General features: G+C 39.9%; 2 protein-coding genes across 4 annotated transcripts in view; one reads left to right on the forward strand and one right to left on the reverse strand.

The window, feature by feature from the left end:
* The window catches only part of Sik3 (Salt-inducible kinase 3), a 215810-nt gene that overhangs the window by 23617 nt on the left and 168890 nt on the right, over nucleotides 1-23303 (reverse strand). The window lies entirely within an intron of this gene.
* Oseg4 (intraflagellar transport protein Oseg4) overlaps nucleotides 1-23303 on the forward strand; it is a 38721-nt gene that overhangs the window by 4910 nt on the left and 10508 nt on the right. For all 3 annotated transcript variants that reach the window (XM_067775567.1, XM_067775569.1, XM_067775568.1), the window contains 5 exons: nucleotides 7288-7391; nucleotides 14312-14619; nucleotides 14693-15310; nucleotides 18287-18430; nucleotides 18527-18687. In XM_067775567.1, coding sequence (XP_067631668.1) covers nucleotides 7288-7391; nucleotides 14312-14619; nucleotides 14693-15310; nucleotides 18287-18430; nucleotides 18527-18687 — 1335 coding nt within the window. The remainder of the gene's footprint in view (nucleotides 1-7287; nucleotides 7392-14311; nucleotides 14620-14692; nucleotides 15311-18286; nucleotides 18431-18526; nucleotides 18688-23303) is intronic.

Genomic DNA, 23303 nt, shown 5'->3' on the forward strand with positions numbered 1-23303 from the left:
ACACCAAATTGGCAATATATACTGTTTGGGCAATTTATTACGCAATTTGTCATATAATAAATTGTAATAATAAATTGCCAATTTAAAAAAAAAAAGCGTAATAAATTGTTTCAACCTGCAAATGCAACATTGTAAAGTGTGTTTATTGAGTATATTTAAACGTCACTTACGCATGGCTGAACTATATGGTTGGCTCATTTCATCAGCTGATTTTATATCTTTCATTTCACTGGAGTAGGGACTGTCAAAAGAAGATGGCAAAATCAAAATGAAAACAAACCATTGAACACATTTTCTTACAACACACAAAAATTTCAAAATTTTATGTTTTCATTCCATTCCATTCACCTAATACCAACACGCACATTTTGACAGTCTCTACAAAGATATGTTGTTACTGTAGAGATGAGCCAACCAGCTATCAAATTACTGTTGTATAAGCTAAATAGAGTTGTATGAACACCACTCAATTTAAATCGAAATAGCCTCAATTTATTTTTCTGTTTGAACATACACAATAGTAATTTGATAGTTGGTTGGCTCATCTCTACAGCAACAACATACCTTTGTTCAGACTGTCAAATGTGTGTTGTTTGAACTTACACAATAGTAATTTGATAGTTGGTTGGCTCATCTCTACAGCAACAACATACCTTTGTTCAGACTGTCAAAATGTGCGTGTTGGTATTAGGCGAATGGAATGGAATGAAAACATAAAATTTTGAAATTTTTGTGTGTTGTAAGAAAATGTGTAAAATTTTTGGTTTTATTTTGAGTTTGCCATCTTCTTTTGAGAATCCCTACTCCAGTGAAATGAAAAAAAATAAAATCAGCTGATGATATGAGCCAACCATATAGTTGAGCCATGCTTAACTGACGTTTAAATATACTTAATAAACACACTTTACAACGTTGCATTTGCAGTTTGAAACAATTTATTACGCAATTTTTTTTTAAACTGGCAATTTATTATTACAATTTATTATATCGCTTCCCCGGTTCAATAATTACGCAATTGTAAAATATTAAGTTTTGGTGAAGCAAGTTTCAATATTTGCATCAACTAGAAAAATGTGCGAATGCAATAACGACGCAAGTGGTCTAGCGCGGAAACTATTTGTAATACAATTATAAAATTTATACACAGCAAAGATTATTACTCTTTAAAGCTTTTGTGCGCGTTATCTCGAAACGTTAAAATTGACATTTGCGTCATTATTGAACCGGGGAAGCGATATGATAAATTGCCTAATAAATTGCCCAAATGGTATAAATTGCCAAATTGGTGTGTTTTTGTACATAGTATTATGAGTTATTTATAAAATCAAAAATTTGCCCAGATTTTCCAAAAAGGGGCTTAATAACGATCTTAAACGTGTTCGAGCTAGAGACGGGCATTTACACAGAAAATGCTCAACAGTATCTTTTACAGCTACGTCTTTACAACTTCGGCAGTGGTCAATTTGGAAAATTCCCATCTTTTCCGCATGCGTGCTTAAAGTCCATTGACCGGCGCAGACCGCTATAAGTGTAGGTCCTAGATCTACCAAGTAGACTCTTTGTCCTCCTTTCATTGTAGTTTGTCCATGTAGCTCTTGAATCTGCTCAGCTAGTGGTGCTATGCCACTTTTGTTGAGTTTTATTCTCGTAAAAATTGGAATTGGCCTCTTGGCAACCCCAGGGGTAAGCCTACTTCGACGGTGGTTATTCCATCACTTCCTTCCAATTAGCCCCTACTTGCCAGCTCATTGTCCATCTCATTTCCTTTGACTCCTTTGTCGTTTAACGCAGCTATAATGCGCTTGCATTCCCCAACGAGCTTTTCTTACTACATGGCTGTCAGAAAAGATCGATACTTTTCCAGTAAAGTTCTGGACCAATAAAATTTAAATGTCCGTTGCTAAGCAACGCTTTTTTTCTGAAAACTTGAACTTCACCGCCACACTACCACACATAAACCATTTCAGAGGAAGTATCGTAATCGTTCGATTAAGCCATTTGCAACAGGATGCCAACTTGTAGTGAAATTATGTCAAATTCCGAATTGTTTAACAAAAATTTTGAAAAGATGAGAAGAAAATTGAGCTCCACGATCTGAGGTTATAACTTCAGGAACGCCAAAACGAGATATCCAACAATCCAAAAGTGCATGAGTCACATTAACTGCAGTTATGTTCTGCAAAGGATATACCTCAGGCCATCGAGTAAAACGATCGATGACAGTCAAGCAATATCGAAAAGTATGTGCAAGTGGAAGTGGACCAATCAGATCAATGTGAATATGGGAAAATCTCTTTGTTGTAGTTTCTTAATTTTCAAGTGAAGCGTGAACATGGCGTGAAATTTTTGATCGTTGACAATCATTACAAGCACGAGCCCAATTTCGACAGTCTTTATTCATTGACGGCCACACAAAACGATCGATGATTAGCTTGAGCGAAGCATTGGCACCTGGATGGCTCACGTTATGTAGCTGATCAAAAACAGAACGACGAAACGGTGATGTGATGAATGGCCGAGCTTTTCCTGTTGATGTATCACAAAACACAGTAAGTGAGGAACCAGGAATTGGCACACGCTCGATGCAGAGAGAAGAATTTTATTTGGTAATTCTCTTAAGTTCATCGTCTTCTTCTTGAGATTCAACCAGCAACTTGTAATCCAACGGTGCAGAAACAGCTTCAACTCGTGAGAGTGTATCAGCAGCGACATTATCGGTTCCTTTGATGTGTTGGATATCTGTTGAAAATTCTGCAATGAATGAGAGTTGTCTGAGTTGAACTGGTGGAAGTTTTTGTTGACAAGCGTAAATCAATGGTTTATGATCGGTGTAAATCGTGAATGAATGTCCTTCCAAAAAAATGACGAAAGTGCTGGATTGCAGCGTGGATCGCAAGAAGTTCACGATAGAAAGCAGGCCAAGAGCATTCTTTTGACGACATTTTCTTCGAGAGGAATGCAAGAGGTTGCCACACGCCATCGACAAGCTCCGACTGAATGGTTCGAAGCATCTGTAAACAAACCAAGAGGCGCACAAATGCGAGGATGAACCAGAAGTGAAGCAGAAGAGATACAGTTTTTACAGGTTATGAAAGCTTCTTCCAGTTCAAACGTCCAGTTGATTGGTTGAGATCCTTTCAGGAGTGGGTTGCTGATTGCATTATTCAATGGAGCTTCGTATTCATAAACATGCGGAACGAATCTGTGATAGAAGTTTAACATTCCAAGATAACGTCGAAGACCTTCTGCTGTTTTTGGTAATGGAAAATCCTTGATTACCCGGACGCGCTCTTCTGGAGCTTGTATTCCAGCAGCAGAGATGATATAACCAATAAAAGGAATTTCATTAACTCCAAAAGTACACCTTTTGACGTTGACCACCAATCCATATTTTGTTAGATGTTCAGAAATGATTTTAAGATGGCGTTCGTGCTCTTCTTTGGAACGAGAGAAAACGAGAATGTCATCCATATAAACGAAACAAAAATCGTCTTTGTAAACTGAATGTTTTTAACAAACAAAAATCTAAACTTCGCAAAACTCCATCCACGAACCTTTGAAAGGTCTGGCCAGCGTTTTGAAGTCCAAACGTCATGAATGGAAATTCAAAAAGGCCAAATGGAGTAACAATAGCAGTTTTGGAAATGTCATCTTCGGCTACAGGAATTTGTTGATAAACTTTAACAAGATCAATTTTCGAAAATACCGTACAACCATCGATAAAGTGAGTGACGTCGTAAATGTGACGGACAGGATACCGATCTGGGATAGTTATTTTTAATTTCTCAGGATTTAAGCGCCATACTTTGCTTGTCACCGGTGGTCGAGGAGTTGTACGTGTTTTATATTACGAGGTAAACCTGGTGGGCTAGTAATTTCAGGAAATTGAGAAATGAGAGCACCGAAAGTCGACGAATCCTGAACTGCTTTAACTCTGCTTTGCAAGGAAGGCTGAGAAAAACCTTGTACTTGAAGACCAGTTGTGACGTCGACGATGCGTTTTGTACGACAATCCGGTAAAAAGGGATAATAAGCGAGAAAATCCGATCCAATTATTGGTAGATCGACGTCAGCGACGATAAATCTCCATGGAAAATCACGACGAAGTCCTAAGCTGAGATTCAAGGTTAGAAAACCATATGTTTTGATTTTGCTTCCATTAGCAGCATACAAGTCGTAATTGACAGAAGAACGACTATCTCGTAATAGACGTCGAGGAAAGCAACATACGTCAGAACCAGTATCGACGGGAAAGAGATGTTTAGATATTTTATCAGTGACAATTAGGCGGCAAATGGTTGACAAGCAGTCTGATGCCGCATTCACAGACTGCTTTTTCCATTTTCTAAATAATTATAGGGACTTATACACTTTTTTGCTTTGTCCTGGAATTTTTTATGGTACCAACAAATTTGTTGGTTAGAGTTGCTTCGATTTTGAGATTTGCTACGACGTCGAGAGCTGTTGGAAGAACTATGGGAATGATGAGGGCACTCGATGAGACTTAGACAATCTTGTCAGCAAGCTCCGCAATGTTGTCGAGCTGCAATTCAGATTGTGTCGCAAGGATGGCCTGGACGTTGGACGGAACACGTTTAAGCCAGAGTTGACGAAGGAGGTTATCCTGCACGATAGCTGAACCAGCGAGAGAGCGTAAGTGACGGAGAAACTGCGATGGTTTGCGATCGCCGAGCTCTTCCTCACTGATAAGTTGGCGAACTCATTTTTCCTCAGACAAACGATCAATCAATTTTATGCGCAAAAATGTGTATGGATTCAGCGGAGGAGGATTTTCTATAACGTCCTCGATTTCCAATGCGATACGTGCGTCCAGCTGCGAAACAACATAATGGAACTTTGTTACCTCATTTGTGATATCGGACAACATAAACTGCGAATCAGCCAGCGAAAACCATAATTTTTGTTTGCCAGACCAAAAAGGTGGCAGTTTTACTGCAACACGATGAACGGCGAAGTTAGCGGCAAAATCATAATCCCGCTGCTGCTGCTGTTGTCGTGGTTGCGGTGATGGTGGCTGCTGCTGCTGATGCTCCAATTGACGGTTATGTTGTTGTTGTGCTTGCTGGCGTAATTCGTCGATCTGTCGTTGAAGCTCCTCATTTTCTCCGCGAAGGGTAACGAGCTGATCTTCATCTCGAAGCATCCTATGAGATACACGTTATAAACTTTTATCGGGGTCACTCCTCCAACCATCTTCCAACCTCTTCCAACCATTCATACTAGGAATGATAGTGTTAACACCGCCTTTAAATTGCAGCTTAATAAACTATTTCGTATTGAAAAGTTGCCGGCGGAAGTAAATTAGGGATACTGCTATGCCCTTTCTGAATATACTTCCAGCAAACCCTGGGTCCCATTGCGATTTATGCCAACGGACATAATATGTGCATGACATGTAAGGAAGGTTTATGATAGGTACCAACGCAGGCTGTGCGCTGAAGTTTTTGTAGGCTGGTGGGATAGAAGTTCTTATTAAGAGCTTTTCATCGCACTATAGAGCCATACATGAGAACTGGTCGCACTACTACCTCATACAGCCAAATTACGTTGTTTGGCCTGAGACCTAATTTCTTATCGAACAGGCGTAGAAGGCGATGCAGACCTTGCGTACCCGCTCCTTCATGCAGGCTTCCCAGTTGAGTTTAGAATCGATTGTTAGTCCCAGATACTTGGTACTGCTTGATAGGGTTAAGACTGACGGTTTAGACTTCATAGTTCGAAGGTGGGTGGTTTGTACTTTCTCACAAAGAGAAGTAGAATCCGGATTTAGCCTAAGGTCACATATCTGTGCCCACCTAATTAGTTTCCCGACATTCTTGCCTTGATTTCAATCATCACTGAAGGAAATAGACCCGAAATCAGGATCGCCACATCGTCAGCATACGCCACAATCTTCACACCATTTTCAGCAGTTTTATTCTTTATTCACTACTCTTTTTCTGCACGAAAACTTCTTTTTATTAAAAAAACAACATTAAAATATAAAAGTGCAACTATTGTTCTTGAAAATGTAGATTTATTGAAAGGTTCCCTTTGCGATTTGAAATGTTTTTAAAACTGCATTAGGTTTGCGGTATTTTCCCCATAAAACATTTGCATGTAGGCGGGTAAGGAAACCATTCTGTTCGAAAAAAGTATATTAAATTAAAAGTTTGCCTGAAAGTATGGTTTTTTTGTATATATGTTGTAGTTTTTTACTACCTAATAGTAATTTTAAACTATTTGAATTAATTTTATATAGGTCCAGGGTCGTGAATACAAAACCACAGCTTGAAAGACTGGTTTCAATTATGGAACAAAATCCCCATATAGCAAAAGGAACTTGAACATTATAGAAATGCAACTTTGCTTGATGCAGCTCAGCCTCGTAATTGAATTTTATCCATCCTTTACTAATAAAATTTTCCAAGACATTCAATTCCTCTGATAGTACCACAGAAACAGTCGGCTGGGCAAGTCCGAGTGCATTTTCATTTCCAATGCTCAGTTGGTAGGATCCCTGAGCACAAAATCGGAGAACTGTTGCCAATTTTGTGCTGGACAACAAGTCCATGAACACATCTTTGGACAGTCTAAAGTTTTGAATAAGTCTATAAACAAAACTTATAATTTCAAAAATTTAACAACTTATTTAGAAAGCTACACTTACGTGGTGGAATTCATTTCCAAAGGATTTGAAGCATCCCTCACCCGTCTTCTACTTCTGGCTAGCTCAAGTAAGCTTTCATCTTCATCTGACGAATCATCAACCACAATTCCGTCGTAGTCATACTTTTATTTTTAATATTTGCATTTAATAACTAGTTCTGCTTTTGCTTATTTATTATATTTTATTTGACAGAGTATTGGAAATGTGCTATTGTAAACTTTTGTATTTATCGAAATTCACAATAACGCATGCCTTAATCGAACGCGCGTCATAATACCGAATGAAAATTCGTTCGATCAGCTCTTTCGACCATAGTTGAAGATCAAATTTGTCTTATAATAGGGGCCTAGGTTTTCTGTGCAAAATTGCCTTTTGAATGCAGCCGAAAAACGTGACTTTTGTACCTTTATATAGGAATATCTCGAAAACAGGAGCCAAAATGAAAAATCCGATTCAGTATTCAGATTAAGCGCAGGGAAGACATTTCGAAAAGTATTATCTCATTTCTGGGGCTGAATTTTATTCGAATTTTTTCGGACTGTGTAACGATTTAAAAGAACGTTAAAATGTTTTACAGAAATATTAGCTTGTATAATTTAACAATTTCGTTTCTGCAGCAAAATATATTGACATGAGACCAAATTTTATTGGCATTAACTCTGATCATGTAGTCATAGCATCGTATGATGAAGTACTTATCTGGCATTATAATACTCCAAAAGTAAGTAAAATATACAATCAAAAGATTTCAAAGATTTTAACTGCCATATGTTGCGCATATAAAGGTATATTTTCATTTTTATAGCACGTGGTAAATTTTTAACTGGTCACAAAGATTTTTTTATACAACATGGATCATGATATTGGGTACGTTTTTATGTTATTAACTCAAAAGTCATGTTTTTTGAGTTATGACACTATTGAAGTAAATGAGCGATATGTTATTAATGCTTAATATTAACCCACCATCGAGTCCGATTAAGACGTTCTAAAAATTGCGATTGACTCATGCCTCAGAATCTTTCTATGGTATGAAATGGCAACTGTCTCCCTTTGAAGATCTTTTGAATACGTTGTTAGCTGGTTCAATGGTAGGTAGTTGTGAAATATTCGCTGTCTTTGAGCAATTAAGCGCGGTTGGTACAAGTGTGGCTACCAACTGTCCCGATCTGCAGCCGATTAGCACCAATTTGGAGGTAGTACCTAAACCTGTAGAGCGCTGAAGGTTAATCACCGTCCACAGAAAATTTGGAAGTCTTTCACCCAGCGGAATGCTCCTGTTTAGTGATTGTTATGTAATCTTTCTGTAACATAACATGCTGCCGGTACCATAATGTTAAGTCGGCATGAAAGCCGGTTTCGCCGCAAGCCCTTGCAAAAAGGGATGCGAAATACCGCTTCTCAATTTGCAGCTTACGTTGTGAGGGTATCGGAACAAAGTTTTGTTGATATTTCTTAGTACGCCGAAATTGTTGTTATAACTCGGTTATTTCAGATCATCCCTTCCAGCATTATCTATCGCGCAAGTCACTTATTCGATGCGATATGTCTAAAGAAATTATCCCCGGAGATATCGCCGTTGTTTCGAATTCGTATCAGCCTTCGGGAAGAACTGTTCTCCCAATGCGAAACGGCCTTTAGATACGAAAGCCACATAGCATTTAGAAACTACTTCGATTTTTGTGTCGCGAAAGTATTTCTAAATTGATAGAGGAGCTTTACATTTCATTCAGTTTAGCCTTTCGAGTTTTTAAGTAGTTTTCACATTGTTTTGTGCACTAACCGAGTTGTAGTTCAATCAAGTATGCTTCTGGTTTCACGAAAACCCGAAATGAAACAAGTAAGGAAGGCTAAGTTCGGGTGTAACCGAACATTACATACTCAGCTGAGAGCTTTGGGGACAATGGACAAAGGGAAAATCACCATGTAGGAAAATGAACCTAGGGTAACCCTGAAATGTGTTTGTATGACGTGGGTATCAAATGGAAGGTATTGAAGAGTATGTTAAAAGCGAGCGGGCCATAGTTCTATCGGTGGACGCTTTTTCGAGAAATCGCCATAAAGGTGGACCAGCGGTAGCTCTAGAATGTGTTTGTACGATATGGGTATCAAATGAAAGGTGCTAATGAGTATTTTAAAAGGGAGTGGGCCTAAGTTCTATAGGTTGACGCCTTTTCAAAATATCGCCATAAAGGTGGACCAGGGGTGACTCTAGAATGTGTTTGTACGATATGGGTATCAAATGAAAGGAGCTAATGAGTATTTTAAAAGGGAGTGGGCCTTAGTTATATAGGTGGACGCCTTTTCGAGATATCGGCTAAAATGTGGACCAGGGTGACCAGAACATCATCTGTCGGGTACCGCTAATTTATTTATATATGTAATACCACGAACAGTCTTCCTGCCATGATTCCAAGGGCTTTTGATTTCGCCATGCAGAACTTTTTCATTTTCTTCTACTTAATATGGTAGGTGTCACACCCATTTTACAAGTTTGGTACAGAATTGTGGCATTTTTTTTTCATTTTTCGAAATTTTCGATATCGTAAAAGTGGGCGTGGTCATAGTCGGATTTCGCCCATTTTTACTACCAAGATAAAGTGAGTTCAGATAAGTACGTCAACTAAGTTTAGTAAAAATATATCGATTGTTGCTCAAGTTATCGTGTTAACGGCCGAGCGGAAGGACAGACGGTCGACTGTGTATAAAAACTGGGCGTGGCTTCAACCGATTTCGCCCATTTTCACAGAAAACAGTTATCGTCATACCAAATTTCACAAGGATTGGTAAATTTTTGTTCGACTTATGGCATTAAAAGTATTCTAGACAAATTAAATGAAAAAGGGCGGAGCCACGCCCATTTTGAAATTTTCTTTTATTTTTGTATTTTGTTGCACCATAACATTACTGGAGATGAATGTTAACATAATTTACTTATACACTGTAAAGATATTAAATTTTTTGTTAAAATTTGAGCTCTTTTCAGCAAAAACGACTATTTAAAAGTGAAGGCAAATTTTGGCTTTTATAGAGGGTTGCAGTGAGCAGAGCAGAGCAGCCACTCACTACGTTTTATCAAAGAAATTAAAACTATAAACAACCGCCAACAAAACGAATCATGGGAAACAGTAAACAATTAAATCGCGGGCAGACAATTCACCACCAGGGAAATGTTAGCTGAACTTCGCCAATTTTAATTCTTGAAATACTTTAATATTGGTACCAGCAGACCCGGCAGACATTCTGCTATAGCTTTAGTCTATCTGCATAACTTTTAAGCAGTTTTTACCCCTTACGCTCCCCTTTTTTTTTATCTTTTTGCTCACTCTTCCCTCTACCTTTCTCCCTCTCCGTCTTCTCCTCCACTTCTTTTCCGCTCCATCTATACCTATCTCTCTATCTTCGCCCACCTCTATCTCTTTTTCCTTCGCTCTTTTCTTTTCTCTCTAGTTCTTACTCCTTTCCATCCCATGTTCCCAGTCCCAGTCGGTCCCTGCTCCATTTCGAAAAAAGTGTCGTAAATACTTATTTAGGCAAAGGGCTACCTGTATACCAAATTTCAGGCAAATCTAACCATGAATAGAATTTGTTCGAATTGATCGGTCACTGGTCCCCTTCCCTGAAAGAAACTTCACAGAAACGCTATCCAATCTTTTCAAGTTTGGCCAAACTGTACACGGTGCGCAAATTTGATCATAAAATAAATAAATGTAAGGCGGGATAATCTGCGAAGAGATTTTAGGCCGAGCTTCTCTTCTAATTTCCGTCGCGCTCCTTTTAATTTTTCCTACAAATTGGCGGGACGGGACTTACGTGTTTTATACCGACTCCGAAGAGCATCTGCAAAGCAGACGAATTTCCACTGAGAAGCTTTTCATGGCAGAAATACACTCGGAGCCTTTGCCAAATCACTGTCGAAGGGCGACCCGCTTAGAAAAACTTTTTTTCTAATTGAGGAAACTTTTTTCTACCACCACACCAGGGTGGCCGCCTAACTAAAACACCGTGTATATTTGATAAACTTGACACCTTTCATTACTGTTAGTCGTTGGAGATTCCCTATAGCTTCAAGTTTCCCTACTTTAACTATTTTCTTCATAGAATAGTTTGATTTAAACTAGCGTTCTTGATACCTGGGTACCGAGCAGTTCGAGTTAAAATATACATCATCACTAATTGGCGCTGGTGATCAAACTAAGCGAAGTTGGCCGCTTCGTAACAAGCCATGCCAGCAGTTAGCTGTTTCGCGATTGACGCCAATTGGAAGCACCGAGGGAGGTCAAGTCTTCCTCCACTAGCCTCTCCCAACTCAGTGGAGGTTTCCGCCTTCCTCTGCTTCGAAACTGCCTTGTCACCAGAAATACTTTCTTGGCCGGAGCGTCTTTGTCTATTCGCATAATTTGACCTAGTCAGCGAAGCGTTTGGACTTTTATTCGCTGCACTATCTTCATATCTGCGTAAGGCTCACACAAGTCGTCATTATACCTTCTTCGCTACTCCTCGTCGGCATCACGGAAAGAACCATATATTTTCCTTCTTGTAAATTTGATTGGTCAGATTTTTACTGCGTCGCTTCTCTTTTCTCCCACCTCCTCTTCTTTTTCCTAACATCCTTCTCGTACCTGTCACTCTTGCTCTACCTATCTTCATTTCTATCTCAATTTTAATCTCCTTCTTACTCTTTCTATGCCCATATTTCTCTCCATATCATCTCTCCCTGTTTTTGAAAGATTCTTGAATAATTTGAGCCAGAGCTATTTAACAATGAACGAACTGAAGCAGTGAAACGATCCAGATTCAATTCATGCCAAGGCCCTTAAGGCTGACAACACTGCATAAGTGTTTTTGCGTGACAACTGCGACAAATGAGTAGCGTTGGAGCTTTGGCGTTCTAACCCCCTTTTTCAGCCGTATTTGTATCCATCTATGCAATAAATGCAGATCAAAATTAGAGGAAAATATAATTGTTATAGTTGTTAGTTTCACACAGAAGCTTAATTAAATAATTACGCAAGTTTTCTACATTAAAGCCTATATTGAATTCAATCTATATATATAAAAATGAATGTCCATTTGTGTGAGGCTTATAGAATCAAAAACTATACATCAATATAGCTAAACCATTATACAAACTTTTTCATCGAGTCTTGGGAATGGTTTACGAACAGGTCCGAGCCCCTCCTGTAGGTGGCCAAATAAGGCCAAAATGTGGACCCGGATACCCCTAGAATGTGTGTGTAATATGGATATGAAATGAAAGCTGTTGCTGAGAGCTTTAAAGTTATTTTCTCTGTGATATTCGATTTAGTCGCATCATCCTAGCAAAACTGAAAATATGCATGCGAAGCCGAAATTAAGACATGAATTAATAATACCCACATACCAATTTACCTACGTCCTATTCGATTTGTCTGAAATTTGGTATATAGATTTGCCTATATTAGTATTTACGATCCTTTTTTCAGGGAAGTAGACCAGAGACGGACTGGGACTGGGATTAGGACTAGGACTGGGACCGAGACTCGGAGTGGGACTGGGACTGGAACAAAATACATACCACCCTCTGGGACTGGCAATAAGGGATGAGGAAGAATGAGAAGAACTTGAGAGAAGAGCAAAGAGAGAAGGAGACCGAGAAAGAGATAGAGTGAGACGAAGATAGAGATGGATGAAGCGAAAAAGACGGAGGGAGGAGTGAATAAAAGGATTAAGCTAAAATGAAGAGGGGGAGGGCAGAGTTAGACGGAAAAAGCTTATTAAAATGTATGCAGATAGACCAAATTTAGGGCAGAACGTCTGACGGGTCTGCTAGTATTTCATAAAAAAGACAAGCTCCTAATTATCTCATTATTGCTTTATTGAATGCCCAATGGAGTAAAAAATCTAGTACGTTTTGATTGTTTGTAACAAATGACAATAAAAAATAAATTATTTTCTTATTTTACTCCGGCAAATTGATGATTTATGGTATTATGCAAGGCTACCTTAGAAACGTTAGAAACAGTGAATAAACTTGTTTTATTTGCACTGACAACGTAATATGTCAAGTAGCCTTGCACAATACCATAAATAAATTATTTTCAATAATTTACGAAAAATAGAAAAACACCAAAAAACTTAATAATTTTATTTTCGTTGCAAGAGCAGCAAAAGTTAATATAGCTTTTTAAAAATAGGCAAATATTTGGTTAGGTGCCATGATTCAATCAGAAGAGATTTGCTCGACAGACAAATTTTTTGACAATTCCAGCCATTTTGCTCCCAAATCGAATTGACATCCGTTAACTGTGTTGTTTCTTTGCGATTTTTCGAAAAAATTTAGTAGTAGAAATAGGAGGCAATCAGTTTACAAATACCCGATAAGTAGTGAACTGCATAATTCCTTAGAACATTTATTTAAATTTTATGATTAATTTATTAAGTATGCCATAGGTTTTATGAAAAGCACGGACACCAAGGATCGTGCACTTTCATAAACCTATGAACATATGAAACCTAAACCACTTCAAAAACTCGACTAGTAAATCGATTCACTTAAAAATGTTACTATATAATGGAGATGCCATAACGAAATATTGGTACATTGAGCATGTTAACTTATTCATTCCGTATGTTCGGAACATTCGTCTCCATTTAAGAATGTGGGGAATCGGTTTATATTTTGAATATTATGTATATTCGGACCTCGTGCGGTAGTATCAAGCGAACGTGTTCCGAATATTCTAAATTAACGTTTTATCCGGAACACTTCCATAAATACTTAACGTAAAGCTTTCCGAAAGAATCAGAATTAAATACTCCCTGTGTAGCAAGACCACATAAAAGCTGAACTCTTCTGTCAAAGTCAAGACCGGAATATAAAGTTCTAATACAATAAGCCATTTTCTTTTATTTTTTTTGTGTCAAACTATGTCGGCTGCGTTTTCAATATCGTCCTATCTCAAAATATTTTTCAAAAACTTCCCATTATTAGAATTAGATTGAAGAACGCCTCACAATGCTTTTCATTAACTCCCTCTTATATCAAAATGCATTGAACTTATGCTCATATAGGGAGTTTTTGAAACATATTTTGATATAGTGTATTTTTGAATAAAATTCCAAAGGAACATAGCTCTTTATCAATTCACGAAATATTTAAATTAAAAATTAGAAAATGAATTATTTCATCCAAAACCTGCTGACATTTACAAATTTGTTATCAGTACTAATATACTACTAAAAGTACTTTTCTACTACAATTTTCGCTAAAGGGGATTTAATTATTACCCGTTTTCCTTACTTCGTAATAGCAACCCGTCCAGATTTTTCAATTTGGGAGTGTCAAAGCTCTGCCGTCATTGAAGAACAAACCTCTAGTAATTGAATCATGGTTAGGTGCAACATCTGTGAGTAGTTCCGCATGCGCATTTTATTTTGATTGTCTCAATAGTTAAAGAGGAAACGGCTGCAATCCATTTAAACTATTTTTTATAAAATCGTAATATTTTTTGGGGCTGCTGACAAATGATCGCTTAATGAAGCAAGTGGCCGTGTGTGAAAAGGAAAACTTTTAATTATTTCATTAAACAAAATTGTGATTCGATTAAGTTTCTGTGTGAAATTGGTATTAGGTTTTATAGTTTCATACTACTTTTTCAGAGTGCCGTTAATTTACATGGTGCTAAGACACGCAAAGAGCATCGATTTCATATAGACGATACACCAACTGGCGTCGAAATGGCCAAAGACTTAGTTATAGCCACAGGTGGAACAAGCGGAGATAGCAAAGGATATAAACAACACATTAATAGGGATCCCATTTGTGCTCTCGCTATGTCCGAGAAGATTTTACTTGTGGCACGTACATCGGGTGTTATAAATGAGTATAGTGTACCAAATATAGCGCTACGTAATCGTCATACAATTAATACAACACCCTACAAATTGGCTATAAATTGTAATTCCGGGTAAATCCGTTCGCAATGCGTTAATACAGCTTAACTACAAAGTTGTGACTTTTTGTAATGCTTTATATTCTAGTCGTGCTGCTGTTATCGATGATGCTGGCGTTATGACTTTACTTGATTTGGACGATGATCGCGAATCACAATTGAACTTTAATCGTGTTGAACGTAAGGATGTTTGGGCCATCTGTTGGGCCAAAGACAATCCATTGTTGCTTGCATTGATGGAAAAGACACGCATGTACGTGTTTCGTGGCAACGATCCTGAGGAGCCTATATCCTGTTCTGGTTATATATGCGCATTTGAGGATTTAGAAATTACTAGCGTCTTACTTGATGACATAATTAGCGGTGATGAAACTCAAAACTCCATTAATCATATAATACAATTGAGGGTGAAATCTTTACGGGATACTGATGATTTGCTACAGCACGTGGGCTTAGATGATGCCAAACAATTCATCGAAGATAATCCACATCCACGTTTGTGGCGTTTGTTAGCTGAGTCAGCATTAAAGAAACTTGAATTAGATGTAGCTGAGAATGCGTTCGTTCGTTGTGCAAACTATCCAGGCATACAGCTAATAAAGCGTTTACGAAATATACCATCGCCAATGTTACAAAAAGCTGAAATATCGGCTTTTTATGGAGAGTTTGAGGAGGCTGAAAAATTTTACATGGATGCAGATCGTAGGTTAGTAAAGTAAATTGAGAAATTAATCCATATCAAACTTGAAGAAAGGGGCAATGCTGTGGCGGATTGTTGTTTTCCCCCATTTTTAAGACTTGATAACCGCGTCCGCATTGTCCGGTCGTACGACGAAAACATTAGCACCAAAGCATTTAACAACGATTAGGATGACAAAAGATACTGACCACAGCACTTTGCCTTTTGGCTTCACATGCTTATAAATAAGTCCTCATCTATTAAAGCAAATAAAGAATGTGGTAGCTTACAATGTGGAAGCCGCTCGAGAAGAGTTCAAACAAGCAAGAAAGGCATAGACTGACTAAAAAAAAAAAATATACCCGCGGTAGGTATGCCTGTCGTAAGAGGCGACTTAAAACCAGATTCAAGGGGTTGTGTAGCGCAACCTTTTCAGGTTGCCAAAGCAATATATAGCTTCTCCAAACCCAAACGCCTTCGAGCGGCGAATCCTGTTTCACTAACAGACGAGGCTTTGGAGACCCCAAGCTCCTCAAGGAACTTGGGGGTGGGGAGGGAGGGTTGGCCTGAAGGTTTAATGTGGCCATATAAATCGTTCCCCAGATGGTCAGGCTAGCACCTTAATGGAGCTGTGTTACCGGACCGTACCGGATCTGTATCCGGCAAAGGACCATCACATCGATAACACTCCCCAAAGCCTTCGGGGAGTAACCTTATCGCTACAACAACAACAACGCTGACTAAAAAATTTGATATTATCTCTAAAGGAAAACAATTTGTGGCTGATGTTGGGCGTTTTAACAAGGCATTCTGAGGTCACATGTTTATTAATAAGATCTGTTTGATCTAAAGGTTTTGGGGAGCGTTATCGATGTTTATGGTCGTTTTCCGGATATAGATGCCGCACATTTCGGTAGAAAGCACCATTAAGCTATTAGTCCGATCATCTCGGTAATGATTTAATATGACCTCCTAGGCCACCCCTCCCCTAGACCTTAGTTCTTCGTCACAGGTAGGCCAGGTTGATAGTTGGGTTAGAGAAGCTTTAAATTGCGCTGACTCAGCTGCCGCGGGTTTATTCTAAGCCGCCGAGAAAACGGTTGAACATACTTATTGTCGATGCCCTTCTCTCGCGCGGTTAAGGCCTTGGCTATTGTGGGCTCGAGGCAGTTAAGCTAGATGCTTCTAGAAATTGACAAGAGCCCTGGTACCGAAGATAGACGGAGAGCCAACAGACACGCACATAAACATAAATTCAGCGCGTCTCCAATTACCATCACCGCCAAAGAGGTTGAGGACGCCATCGGTCATGCTAAACCATCCAAAGCAGTGGGCCCAGACGGCATAGCCATGCCGATGCTTAAAAGCCTAGGGAAAGAGGGTTTCAAATATTTAGCACATGTCTTCAACCTTTTTCATTCCCGAAAAATGGAAAATGGTCAAAGTGGTCCCGCTACTAAAGCCTGGGAAACCAGTTAACATAGCAGAGTCTTATCGCCCGAAATCTCTCCTATCGCAGGAGCCAAGACGCTTGAAGCCATTTTGCTCCCCTTTGCAGCTAGCCTGTCATCAGCATAGCTTCAGAAAACTACATAGCACCACCACCGCGCTAAATGCCATAAGCACCCAGATAAATTGCGGTTTAAATCAAAACCCCCACCATAGAACAGTACTCGTTGCGCTAGATCTATCACAAGCTTTTGATACGGTCAACCATGGCACGTTACTGCGGGACCTGGAAGGGTCTACCCTTTCTCTATGTCTTAAAAGGTGGACCGCAAATTATCCGGGTGTCGGCAGGCGTCGGTGCAATTTAGAAACTAAACATTAAAACCAAGAAGAATTAAACAAGGGGTGCCACAGGGTGGTGTCTTATCCCCACTTTTGTTTAATTTCTACATATCAACGCTACCTTCGCCACCTACGCCGATGACTGTACAATAATAGCTACAGACCCGGGCCCACAGATCGGTGAGCTTTGCAACAGAATAAACGGCTACCTCCCTGATTTCTCCGGGTTTTTCGCCTCGCAAAACCTGGCATTATCACCGATTAAATCCTCCGCGACCTTATTTACAATATGGACGTCCCAAATGTCGACCATTTTGAACATCCACGTCGATGGCACTATGCTACCGACTGTCTTACACCCCAAAATCTTGGCTGTGACGTTTGATCAAGATCTACATTTTGGTGAGCATGCAGCCGCAATTGTACCGAAAATCCAGAGTCGTAATAAAATCCCTTGCTGGCAGTACTTAGGGAAAAGACAAAGAAACGCTCATTACCACATAAAAAGGAATTGACCAGCCGATTGCTTGCTACGCGTCCCCTATATGGTCGCCACTCACTGGAAGAAGCTACAGGCCTGCCAAAGTACTGCTCCCCAGAACACCATCTACATAATGGGGCGAGAATACTCCCCAGCAGGGAGAGAAAGGAGATGCTTACCAAACAGTTCCTGTTGAATACCCGGAAACCTGAGCATCCCAACAGACATCTGATTGATGAGCCAACACCGCCCAGGGGCTTAACAACACAAACACAAGCAGGTCCTCAGTGAACTCCACAAACAGGTGTCCGACCTTTATGCCGGGAATTGCCCGGTGAATACAGTACTCAAAGAACAGTACCCAACTCTTACCTATCCAGAATCAACCCCGACATACAAAATGTATGCCCCACTTGCAATGTGTCCCCACATGACACCAAACATCTCTTTAATTGTAATGTGGAACCAACGCCTCTAACACCCCTCTCATTATGGTCCCCCCTGTTTAAACAGCAAGTTTCCTTGGAGTACCGTTAGAGGATATTGATGACAATTAGTAATCGGTCGCACCTATTGCGTGGGGCGATGCACTGCTACAACAATAACAACAGTCCTGGTACCTAATCGGAGTTTTCCGTTCAGTTCAACTTAATAAGAGCAAAGAACAAACCTAAATTATTTCACGTTCTTAAGCCATCTCTTACATTTACGCATACAATTTTCTTTAATAGGGATCTAGCAATTAACTTGCGTATAACATTATGCGATTGGTTTCGTGTCGTTCAACTTTATCGCATGGGATCTGGAGTATCGGATCAACAAATAGAAACTGCATGGCGTGAAATTGGCAATCATTTTGCTAGTTTACGCTCGTGGTAAGACATAAATACAGATTCCATAAAGAACTCGTCACTGAGACTTAAAAAACATAATCAAAGCTGAAATTTATCTTTGAATACCTACAATTGCAGGGAAAGCGCAAAAGAATACTATGAGAAATCTCATCACATAGAAGGTCTTATGGATGCTCTTTACCATTTGGAAAGATTTGATGAGTTAGAGCAATGTATTGATAAGCTGCCCGATAAAAATCCATTATTAGCTAGAATTGCTGAAATGTTGGCCTCGGTTGGTAAGTAAAATGTTAGTGAAAAACATACATTATTTAGCGACTGATTTTATTTTGCTGATTTTTGAATAATTACACTAAAGGTGACACAACGCGGAAACCGCGATGACGAAACCCCGTTCCATTCCTTCCGTATGTTCTTTATTTGAATCTTTTAAAATGGTTTCTAATAAAGGCGCTTAAACTCCTAAGCGATAGACGAAGTTCCTCAATTGTTCGATCTTAGATGTACAAACTCTTTCTATGATGAAAGCAAGTACTACGTCTTACCTTCTCATAAAAGGTTGATACAATTCGGTACAGATTTGCTGTTGGAATTATCTTCTACATAATCAGACTAAAAATTTTACTATATGGATTCAGCTTGTCTAATGCCTCGCTGGTTTCGGGGGGCTCGGCCAGGTTACTCCACAGTAATTAGCGCGGTCGACTTTCTTGTGGATGGGACAATCTAACTTGAAATTTAATCTGTAAGCACGCGTTCGTCAGAATATATTTTGCACAAGTTTTCGGCCATTATTCCTTTAAGCTAGCACCTGCAGCGTTTCGCACTCATGCCTTTCAGTCCTATGTTTCTTTCTTCTGCGTTGCTGCCAACGAACGCAACGTGGCCAAATAGCAGTCCCTTTTTTCACAGCCAGCGCTATATACTTCACAGTACGAGTTGTTTTCCGGTAAATTTAGCAAGTCTAGTGCCGAGTGGTGTGATCATAGTGTGACGAATACTAGCAACGCTAAGGGGTACTATCATCTCTAAGGCGATACTTAGCAGTGACTTGTATGCATATAACCAAATTAATCATTATGTCTACACATATGTACGTACACGCAGCGGAGAAGCAACACACAACCACATGCATATATCTGAGATACTCCCGAAAGTATGCAACAATTGTGCAAGTATTACTCACATATACACGCGCATATGAGAAGCTATAAACGTAGTTATAGTTGGTAATTTTATAGCTGCTAACTAACTAGTAAATTCTAGAATAGAACCGCCTAGAAATATGTCAACGAGGAAACCAAACACTATAAAAGCAGCAACAGTTGAGGCACGAAAATCAGTTTGATTAAGCACGCTATCTGTCGAGCAATAGAAGTGTTATTTTGAAAGTAGTGTAATAAAGACCATTTTGCATTTTCGAATATTGGAGTTATTTATTCAACAGTTTAGTGATTCGAACGTTAGTAGAAGGTTGCAAATAAGAGGAATTGCACTAAAATCGTTACAATTTGTGTCAGAAGAGGAATTGTTGAATAAATTCCGAAGATTGCGAATATAACTGGGACATGGCAAAGTTGAGTGAATTGAAGATCCAGCAACTGAAGAAGGAGTTGGAGAGCCGTGGATTGAATACAACCGGCAATAAGGTCGAACTTCAAGCACGGCTACGAGAGGTATTGGAGTTGGAAGGAATTAATTTTGACGAGTATGTCTTTTATCCTGATGTGGAAGAATCAACAACAAAGGTTGAAGAGAAAAACGAAATATCGCAGACAGTTACCAGCACAAACTTGAACATGGTATTCGCTGCAATGTCGGCACAAATGTCATCACAAATATCCACAAATATGTCAGCACAGCTCGAAGTACAAAAGGCAAATATAACATCGCAACTGGAATTGCAGGAAACAAGTACAACATCCAAGATGGAAACACAACTAGTATCCCAGGAGAACCGTATAACATCCAAGATTGAAGCCCAGGAAAGACAAATGTCATCTCAACTGGAAGAACAGAAGACATATATGACATCTCAGTTGGCTGAGCAGTTGAAAGAACAGGAGGCCCGCATATCCTCGCAGCTGGAGGCACAGGAGATAAGGGCATCATCGAAGCTGGAGGCCCAGGATAAAAAAATTTTACAATTTGAGGAAAAAAACGAGGCCGAGGTGGATGCTTTGAGAAGACGTATCGAGCAGTTGCAACTAAATCGCCCAGCAGTTTCAACGAGTAATCCAAAGGTAAAAACACCGTCCTTTGACGGCTCTGTTCCTTTCCAGGTCTTTAAGCTACAATTTGAGAAGACCGCAACAGTGAACAACTGGAATGCTGAAGATAAAGTTGCTGCACTCTTCGTAGCATTGAAAGGACCAGCTGCTGAAATCTTACAGGCTATTCCAGAGTACGAACGGAACAGTTATGACGCATTGATGGCAGCTGTAGAACGAAGGTACGGAAGCGAACACAGGAATCAGATATATCAAATAGAATTGCAAAACCGTTACCAAAAAGCTAATGATACTTTGCAAGAGTTTGCTTCGGATGTTGAAAGGTTGGCTCATTTGGCAAATGCGGACGCACCCGTGGAGTACACCGAGAGGGTAAAAATCCACAGTTTTATAAATGGCACACGGGACGTAGAAACGAAGCGAGCGACATATGCAAACCCAAAACCCACATTCGCAGAAACGGTATCCCATGCACTGACTCAGGAAACAGCGTCACTTTTGAGTAAGCCCGCATACAGAGCTCATCGCGTGGAAGTGCAAAGGCCAGACTGGGTAGACACAATTTTGGAAGCATTAAAAGGAACGCAGCAGAAAAACGATGGTGCCGTCAAATGCTTTAAATGTGTAAAACCAGGGCATATTGTACGTTATTGCAGTACCAATCCTAACAGTTCCAGCAATGTGGGTGGCCGTAAACGCAGAGCTGAAAAAGATGAGCAAATCTCCAAATCCACTCAATCGTTAAACTAAAGCGAGTCAGCCGCAAGGGGCGACAGCTGCCTCCCTCAATTGAATGCCCCATAATCTCTATCTCACAAATTGGAAGAAGGTCAAGCAATCTTACTGTCGGAGGCCATGTGGATGGAAAGGAACGTTTGCTGACTGTAGATACGGGTGCATGCCATTACATTATTCGAGCGGATTTAGTCAACAAGAAGATAAGACCATTGCATGGAGCAAGATTGCGTACAGCCACTGGAGAAGACAGCATGGTTCTAGGAGAAGTATCATGTGATGTCGCAATTGGGAACGTCACGGTAGTACACAATTTTATAGTGGCAGAAATTGTTGATGAAATCATAATTGGAGTGAACTTCTTAATCGACCAGGGCATCAAGATCGACATGCAAAGCAAGACGATGCGATATAAAAACACGGATGTACCACTTAATTTCGGCTACGAGAGAGGCTACAGCAGTAAACGAGTGCTGGTGGAAGAGAGTCAGCAAATACCACCAAAATCCGAAGCAGTCATCTGGGCAAAGGTTGATGGAGATTGTGCGACAAACAAATTGTGGGTTTTGAAAGCAGCAAACAAATCAGCACTAAACATACTTGTAGGAAAAACCCTGGCTATGACAAAACAAGATGGAAGTATTCCGGTAAGAGTACTCAATGAGTTCAAGTCACCACTCAAACTGAATAAAGGAGCTATTTTGGGAAGATGCCAAGAGGCTGAAGTAGTTATTAACTGTGAACAGCTCCAGGAACACGTTTCAGCTAGTAATACTGATCTTTCAAATGACATCACGGCATGGACGCATGGGCTAGATGAAGCATATCAGAGTAAGCAAAACAACTGCTCCTAAAGTACGCGAACATATTTGACCAGGATGGTTCTAAACCAGGCCGCACCAACGTTGTGAAACATCAAATTGACACTGGATATGCGAGGCCGATCCGTCAAGCTCCACGTAGTGTTCCACTGGCGAAGCGGGAAGTTGTGAGTCAAATCATTCAAGAAATGAGCGACAGCGGCGTCATCGAACCATCAGCTAGTCCATGGAGCTCACCGGCAGTACTTGTAAAGAAGAAGGATGGAAAAATGAGGTTTTGCGTGGACTACCGGAAGTTGAATGACGTAACGAAAAAGGATAGCTACCCATTGCCAAGAATTGCCGACACTCTGGACTCGCTATTTGGTACGAAATGGTTTTCCACGCTGGACTTGAAAAGCGGCTACTGGCAAGTGGAGGTGAAGGAGGAAGATAAAGAGAAAACAGCCTTCAGTGTCGGTGATGGTCTTTGGCAATTTACAGTGATGCCTTTTGGACTTTGTAATGCACCAGCTACTTTTGAGAGACACATGGACCAGGTACTGAAAGGACTACATTGGAAAACATGCTTTGTGTACCTGGACGATATCATCGTATTGGGCAAGAATTTTGATGAACATCTTAGGAACTTGGAGGAAGTTTTCCAAAGAATAGCTGGCGCTGGTCTGAAGTTAAGTCCCAAAAAGTGTGCGCTGTTTAAAAAGGAAGTAAATTATTTGGGTCACAAGGTAACGACAGAGGGCATCTGCACTGCGAACGAAATGATAGAGGCTGTAAAGGATTGGCCAAGACCACATAACCTACATGAATTAAGAAGTTTCCTTGGGCTGTGCACATATTACCGCCGATTTGTACCAAATTTTTCCAGCGTAGCCCATAGCCTCCATGAGCTTACAAGAAAAAATAAAGCTTTTGAATGGAAGCAGGAGCAAGAAGTGGCTTTCCAAACATTGAAGGAGCGTTTGTGCACTGCCCCAATGTTAGCATATCCGCTGCCAGGAGCAACATTTATTCTAGATACAGATGCGAGTGGATATGCTATAGGAGGCGTTTTATCACAACTGGTTGATGGACAGGAGAAGGTAGTTGCATATTAAGTTCAATTGG

Source organism: Eurosta solidaginis, chromosome 3, assembly GCF_040869045.1.
Source record: "Eurosta solidaginis isolate ZX-2024a chromosome 3, ASM4086904v1, whole genome shotgun sequence".
In the NCBI taxonomy this organism is placed as follows: Eukaryota; Metazoa; Arthropoda; class Insecta; order Diptera; family Tephritidae; genus Eurosta; species Eurosta solidaginis.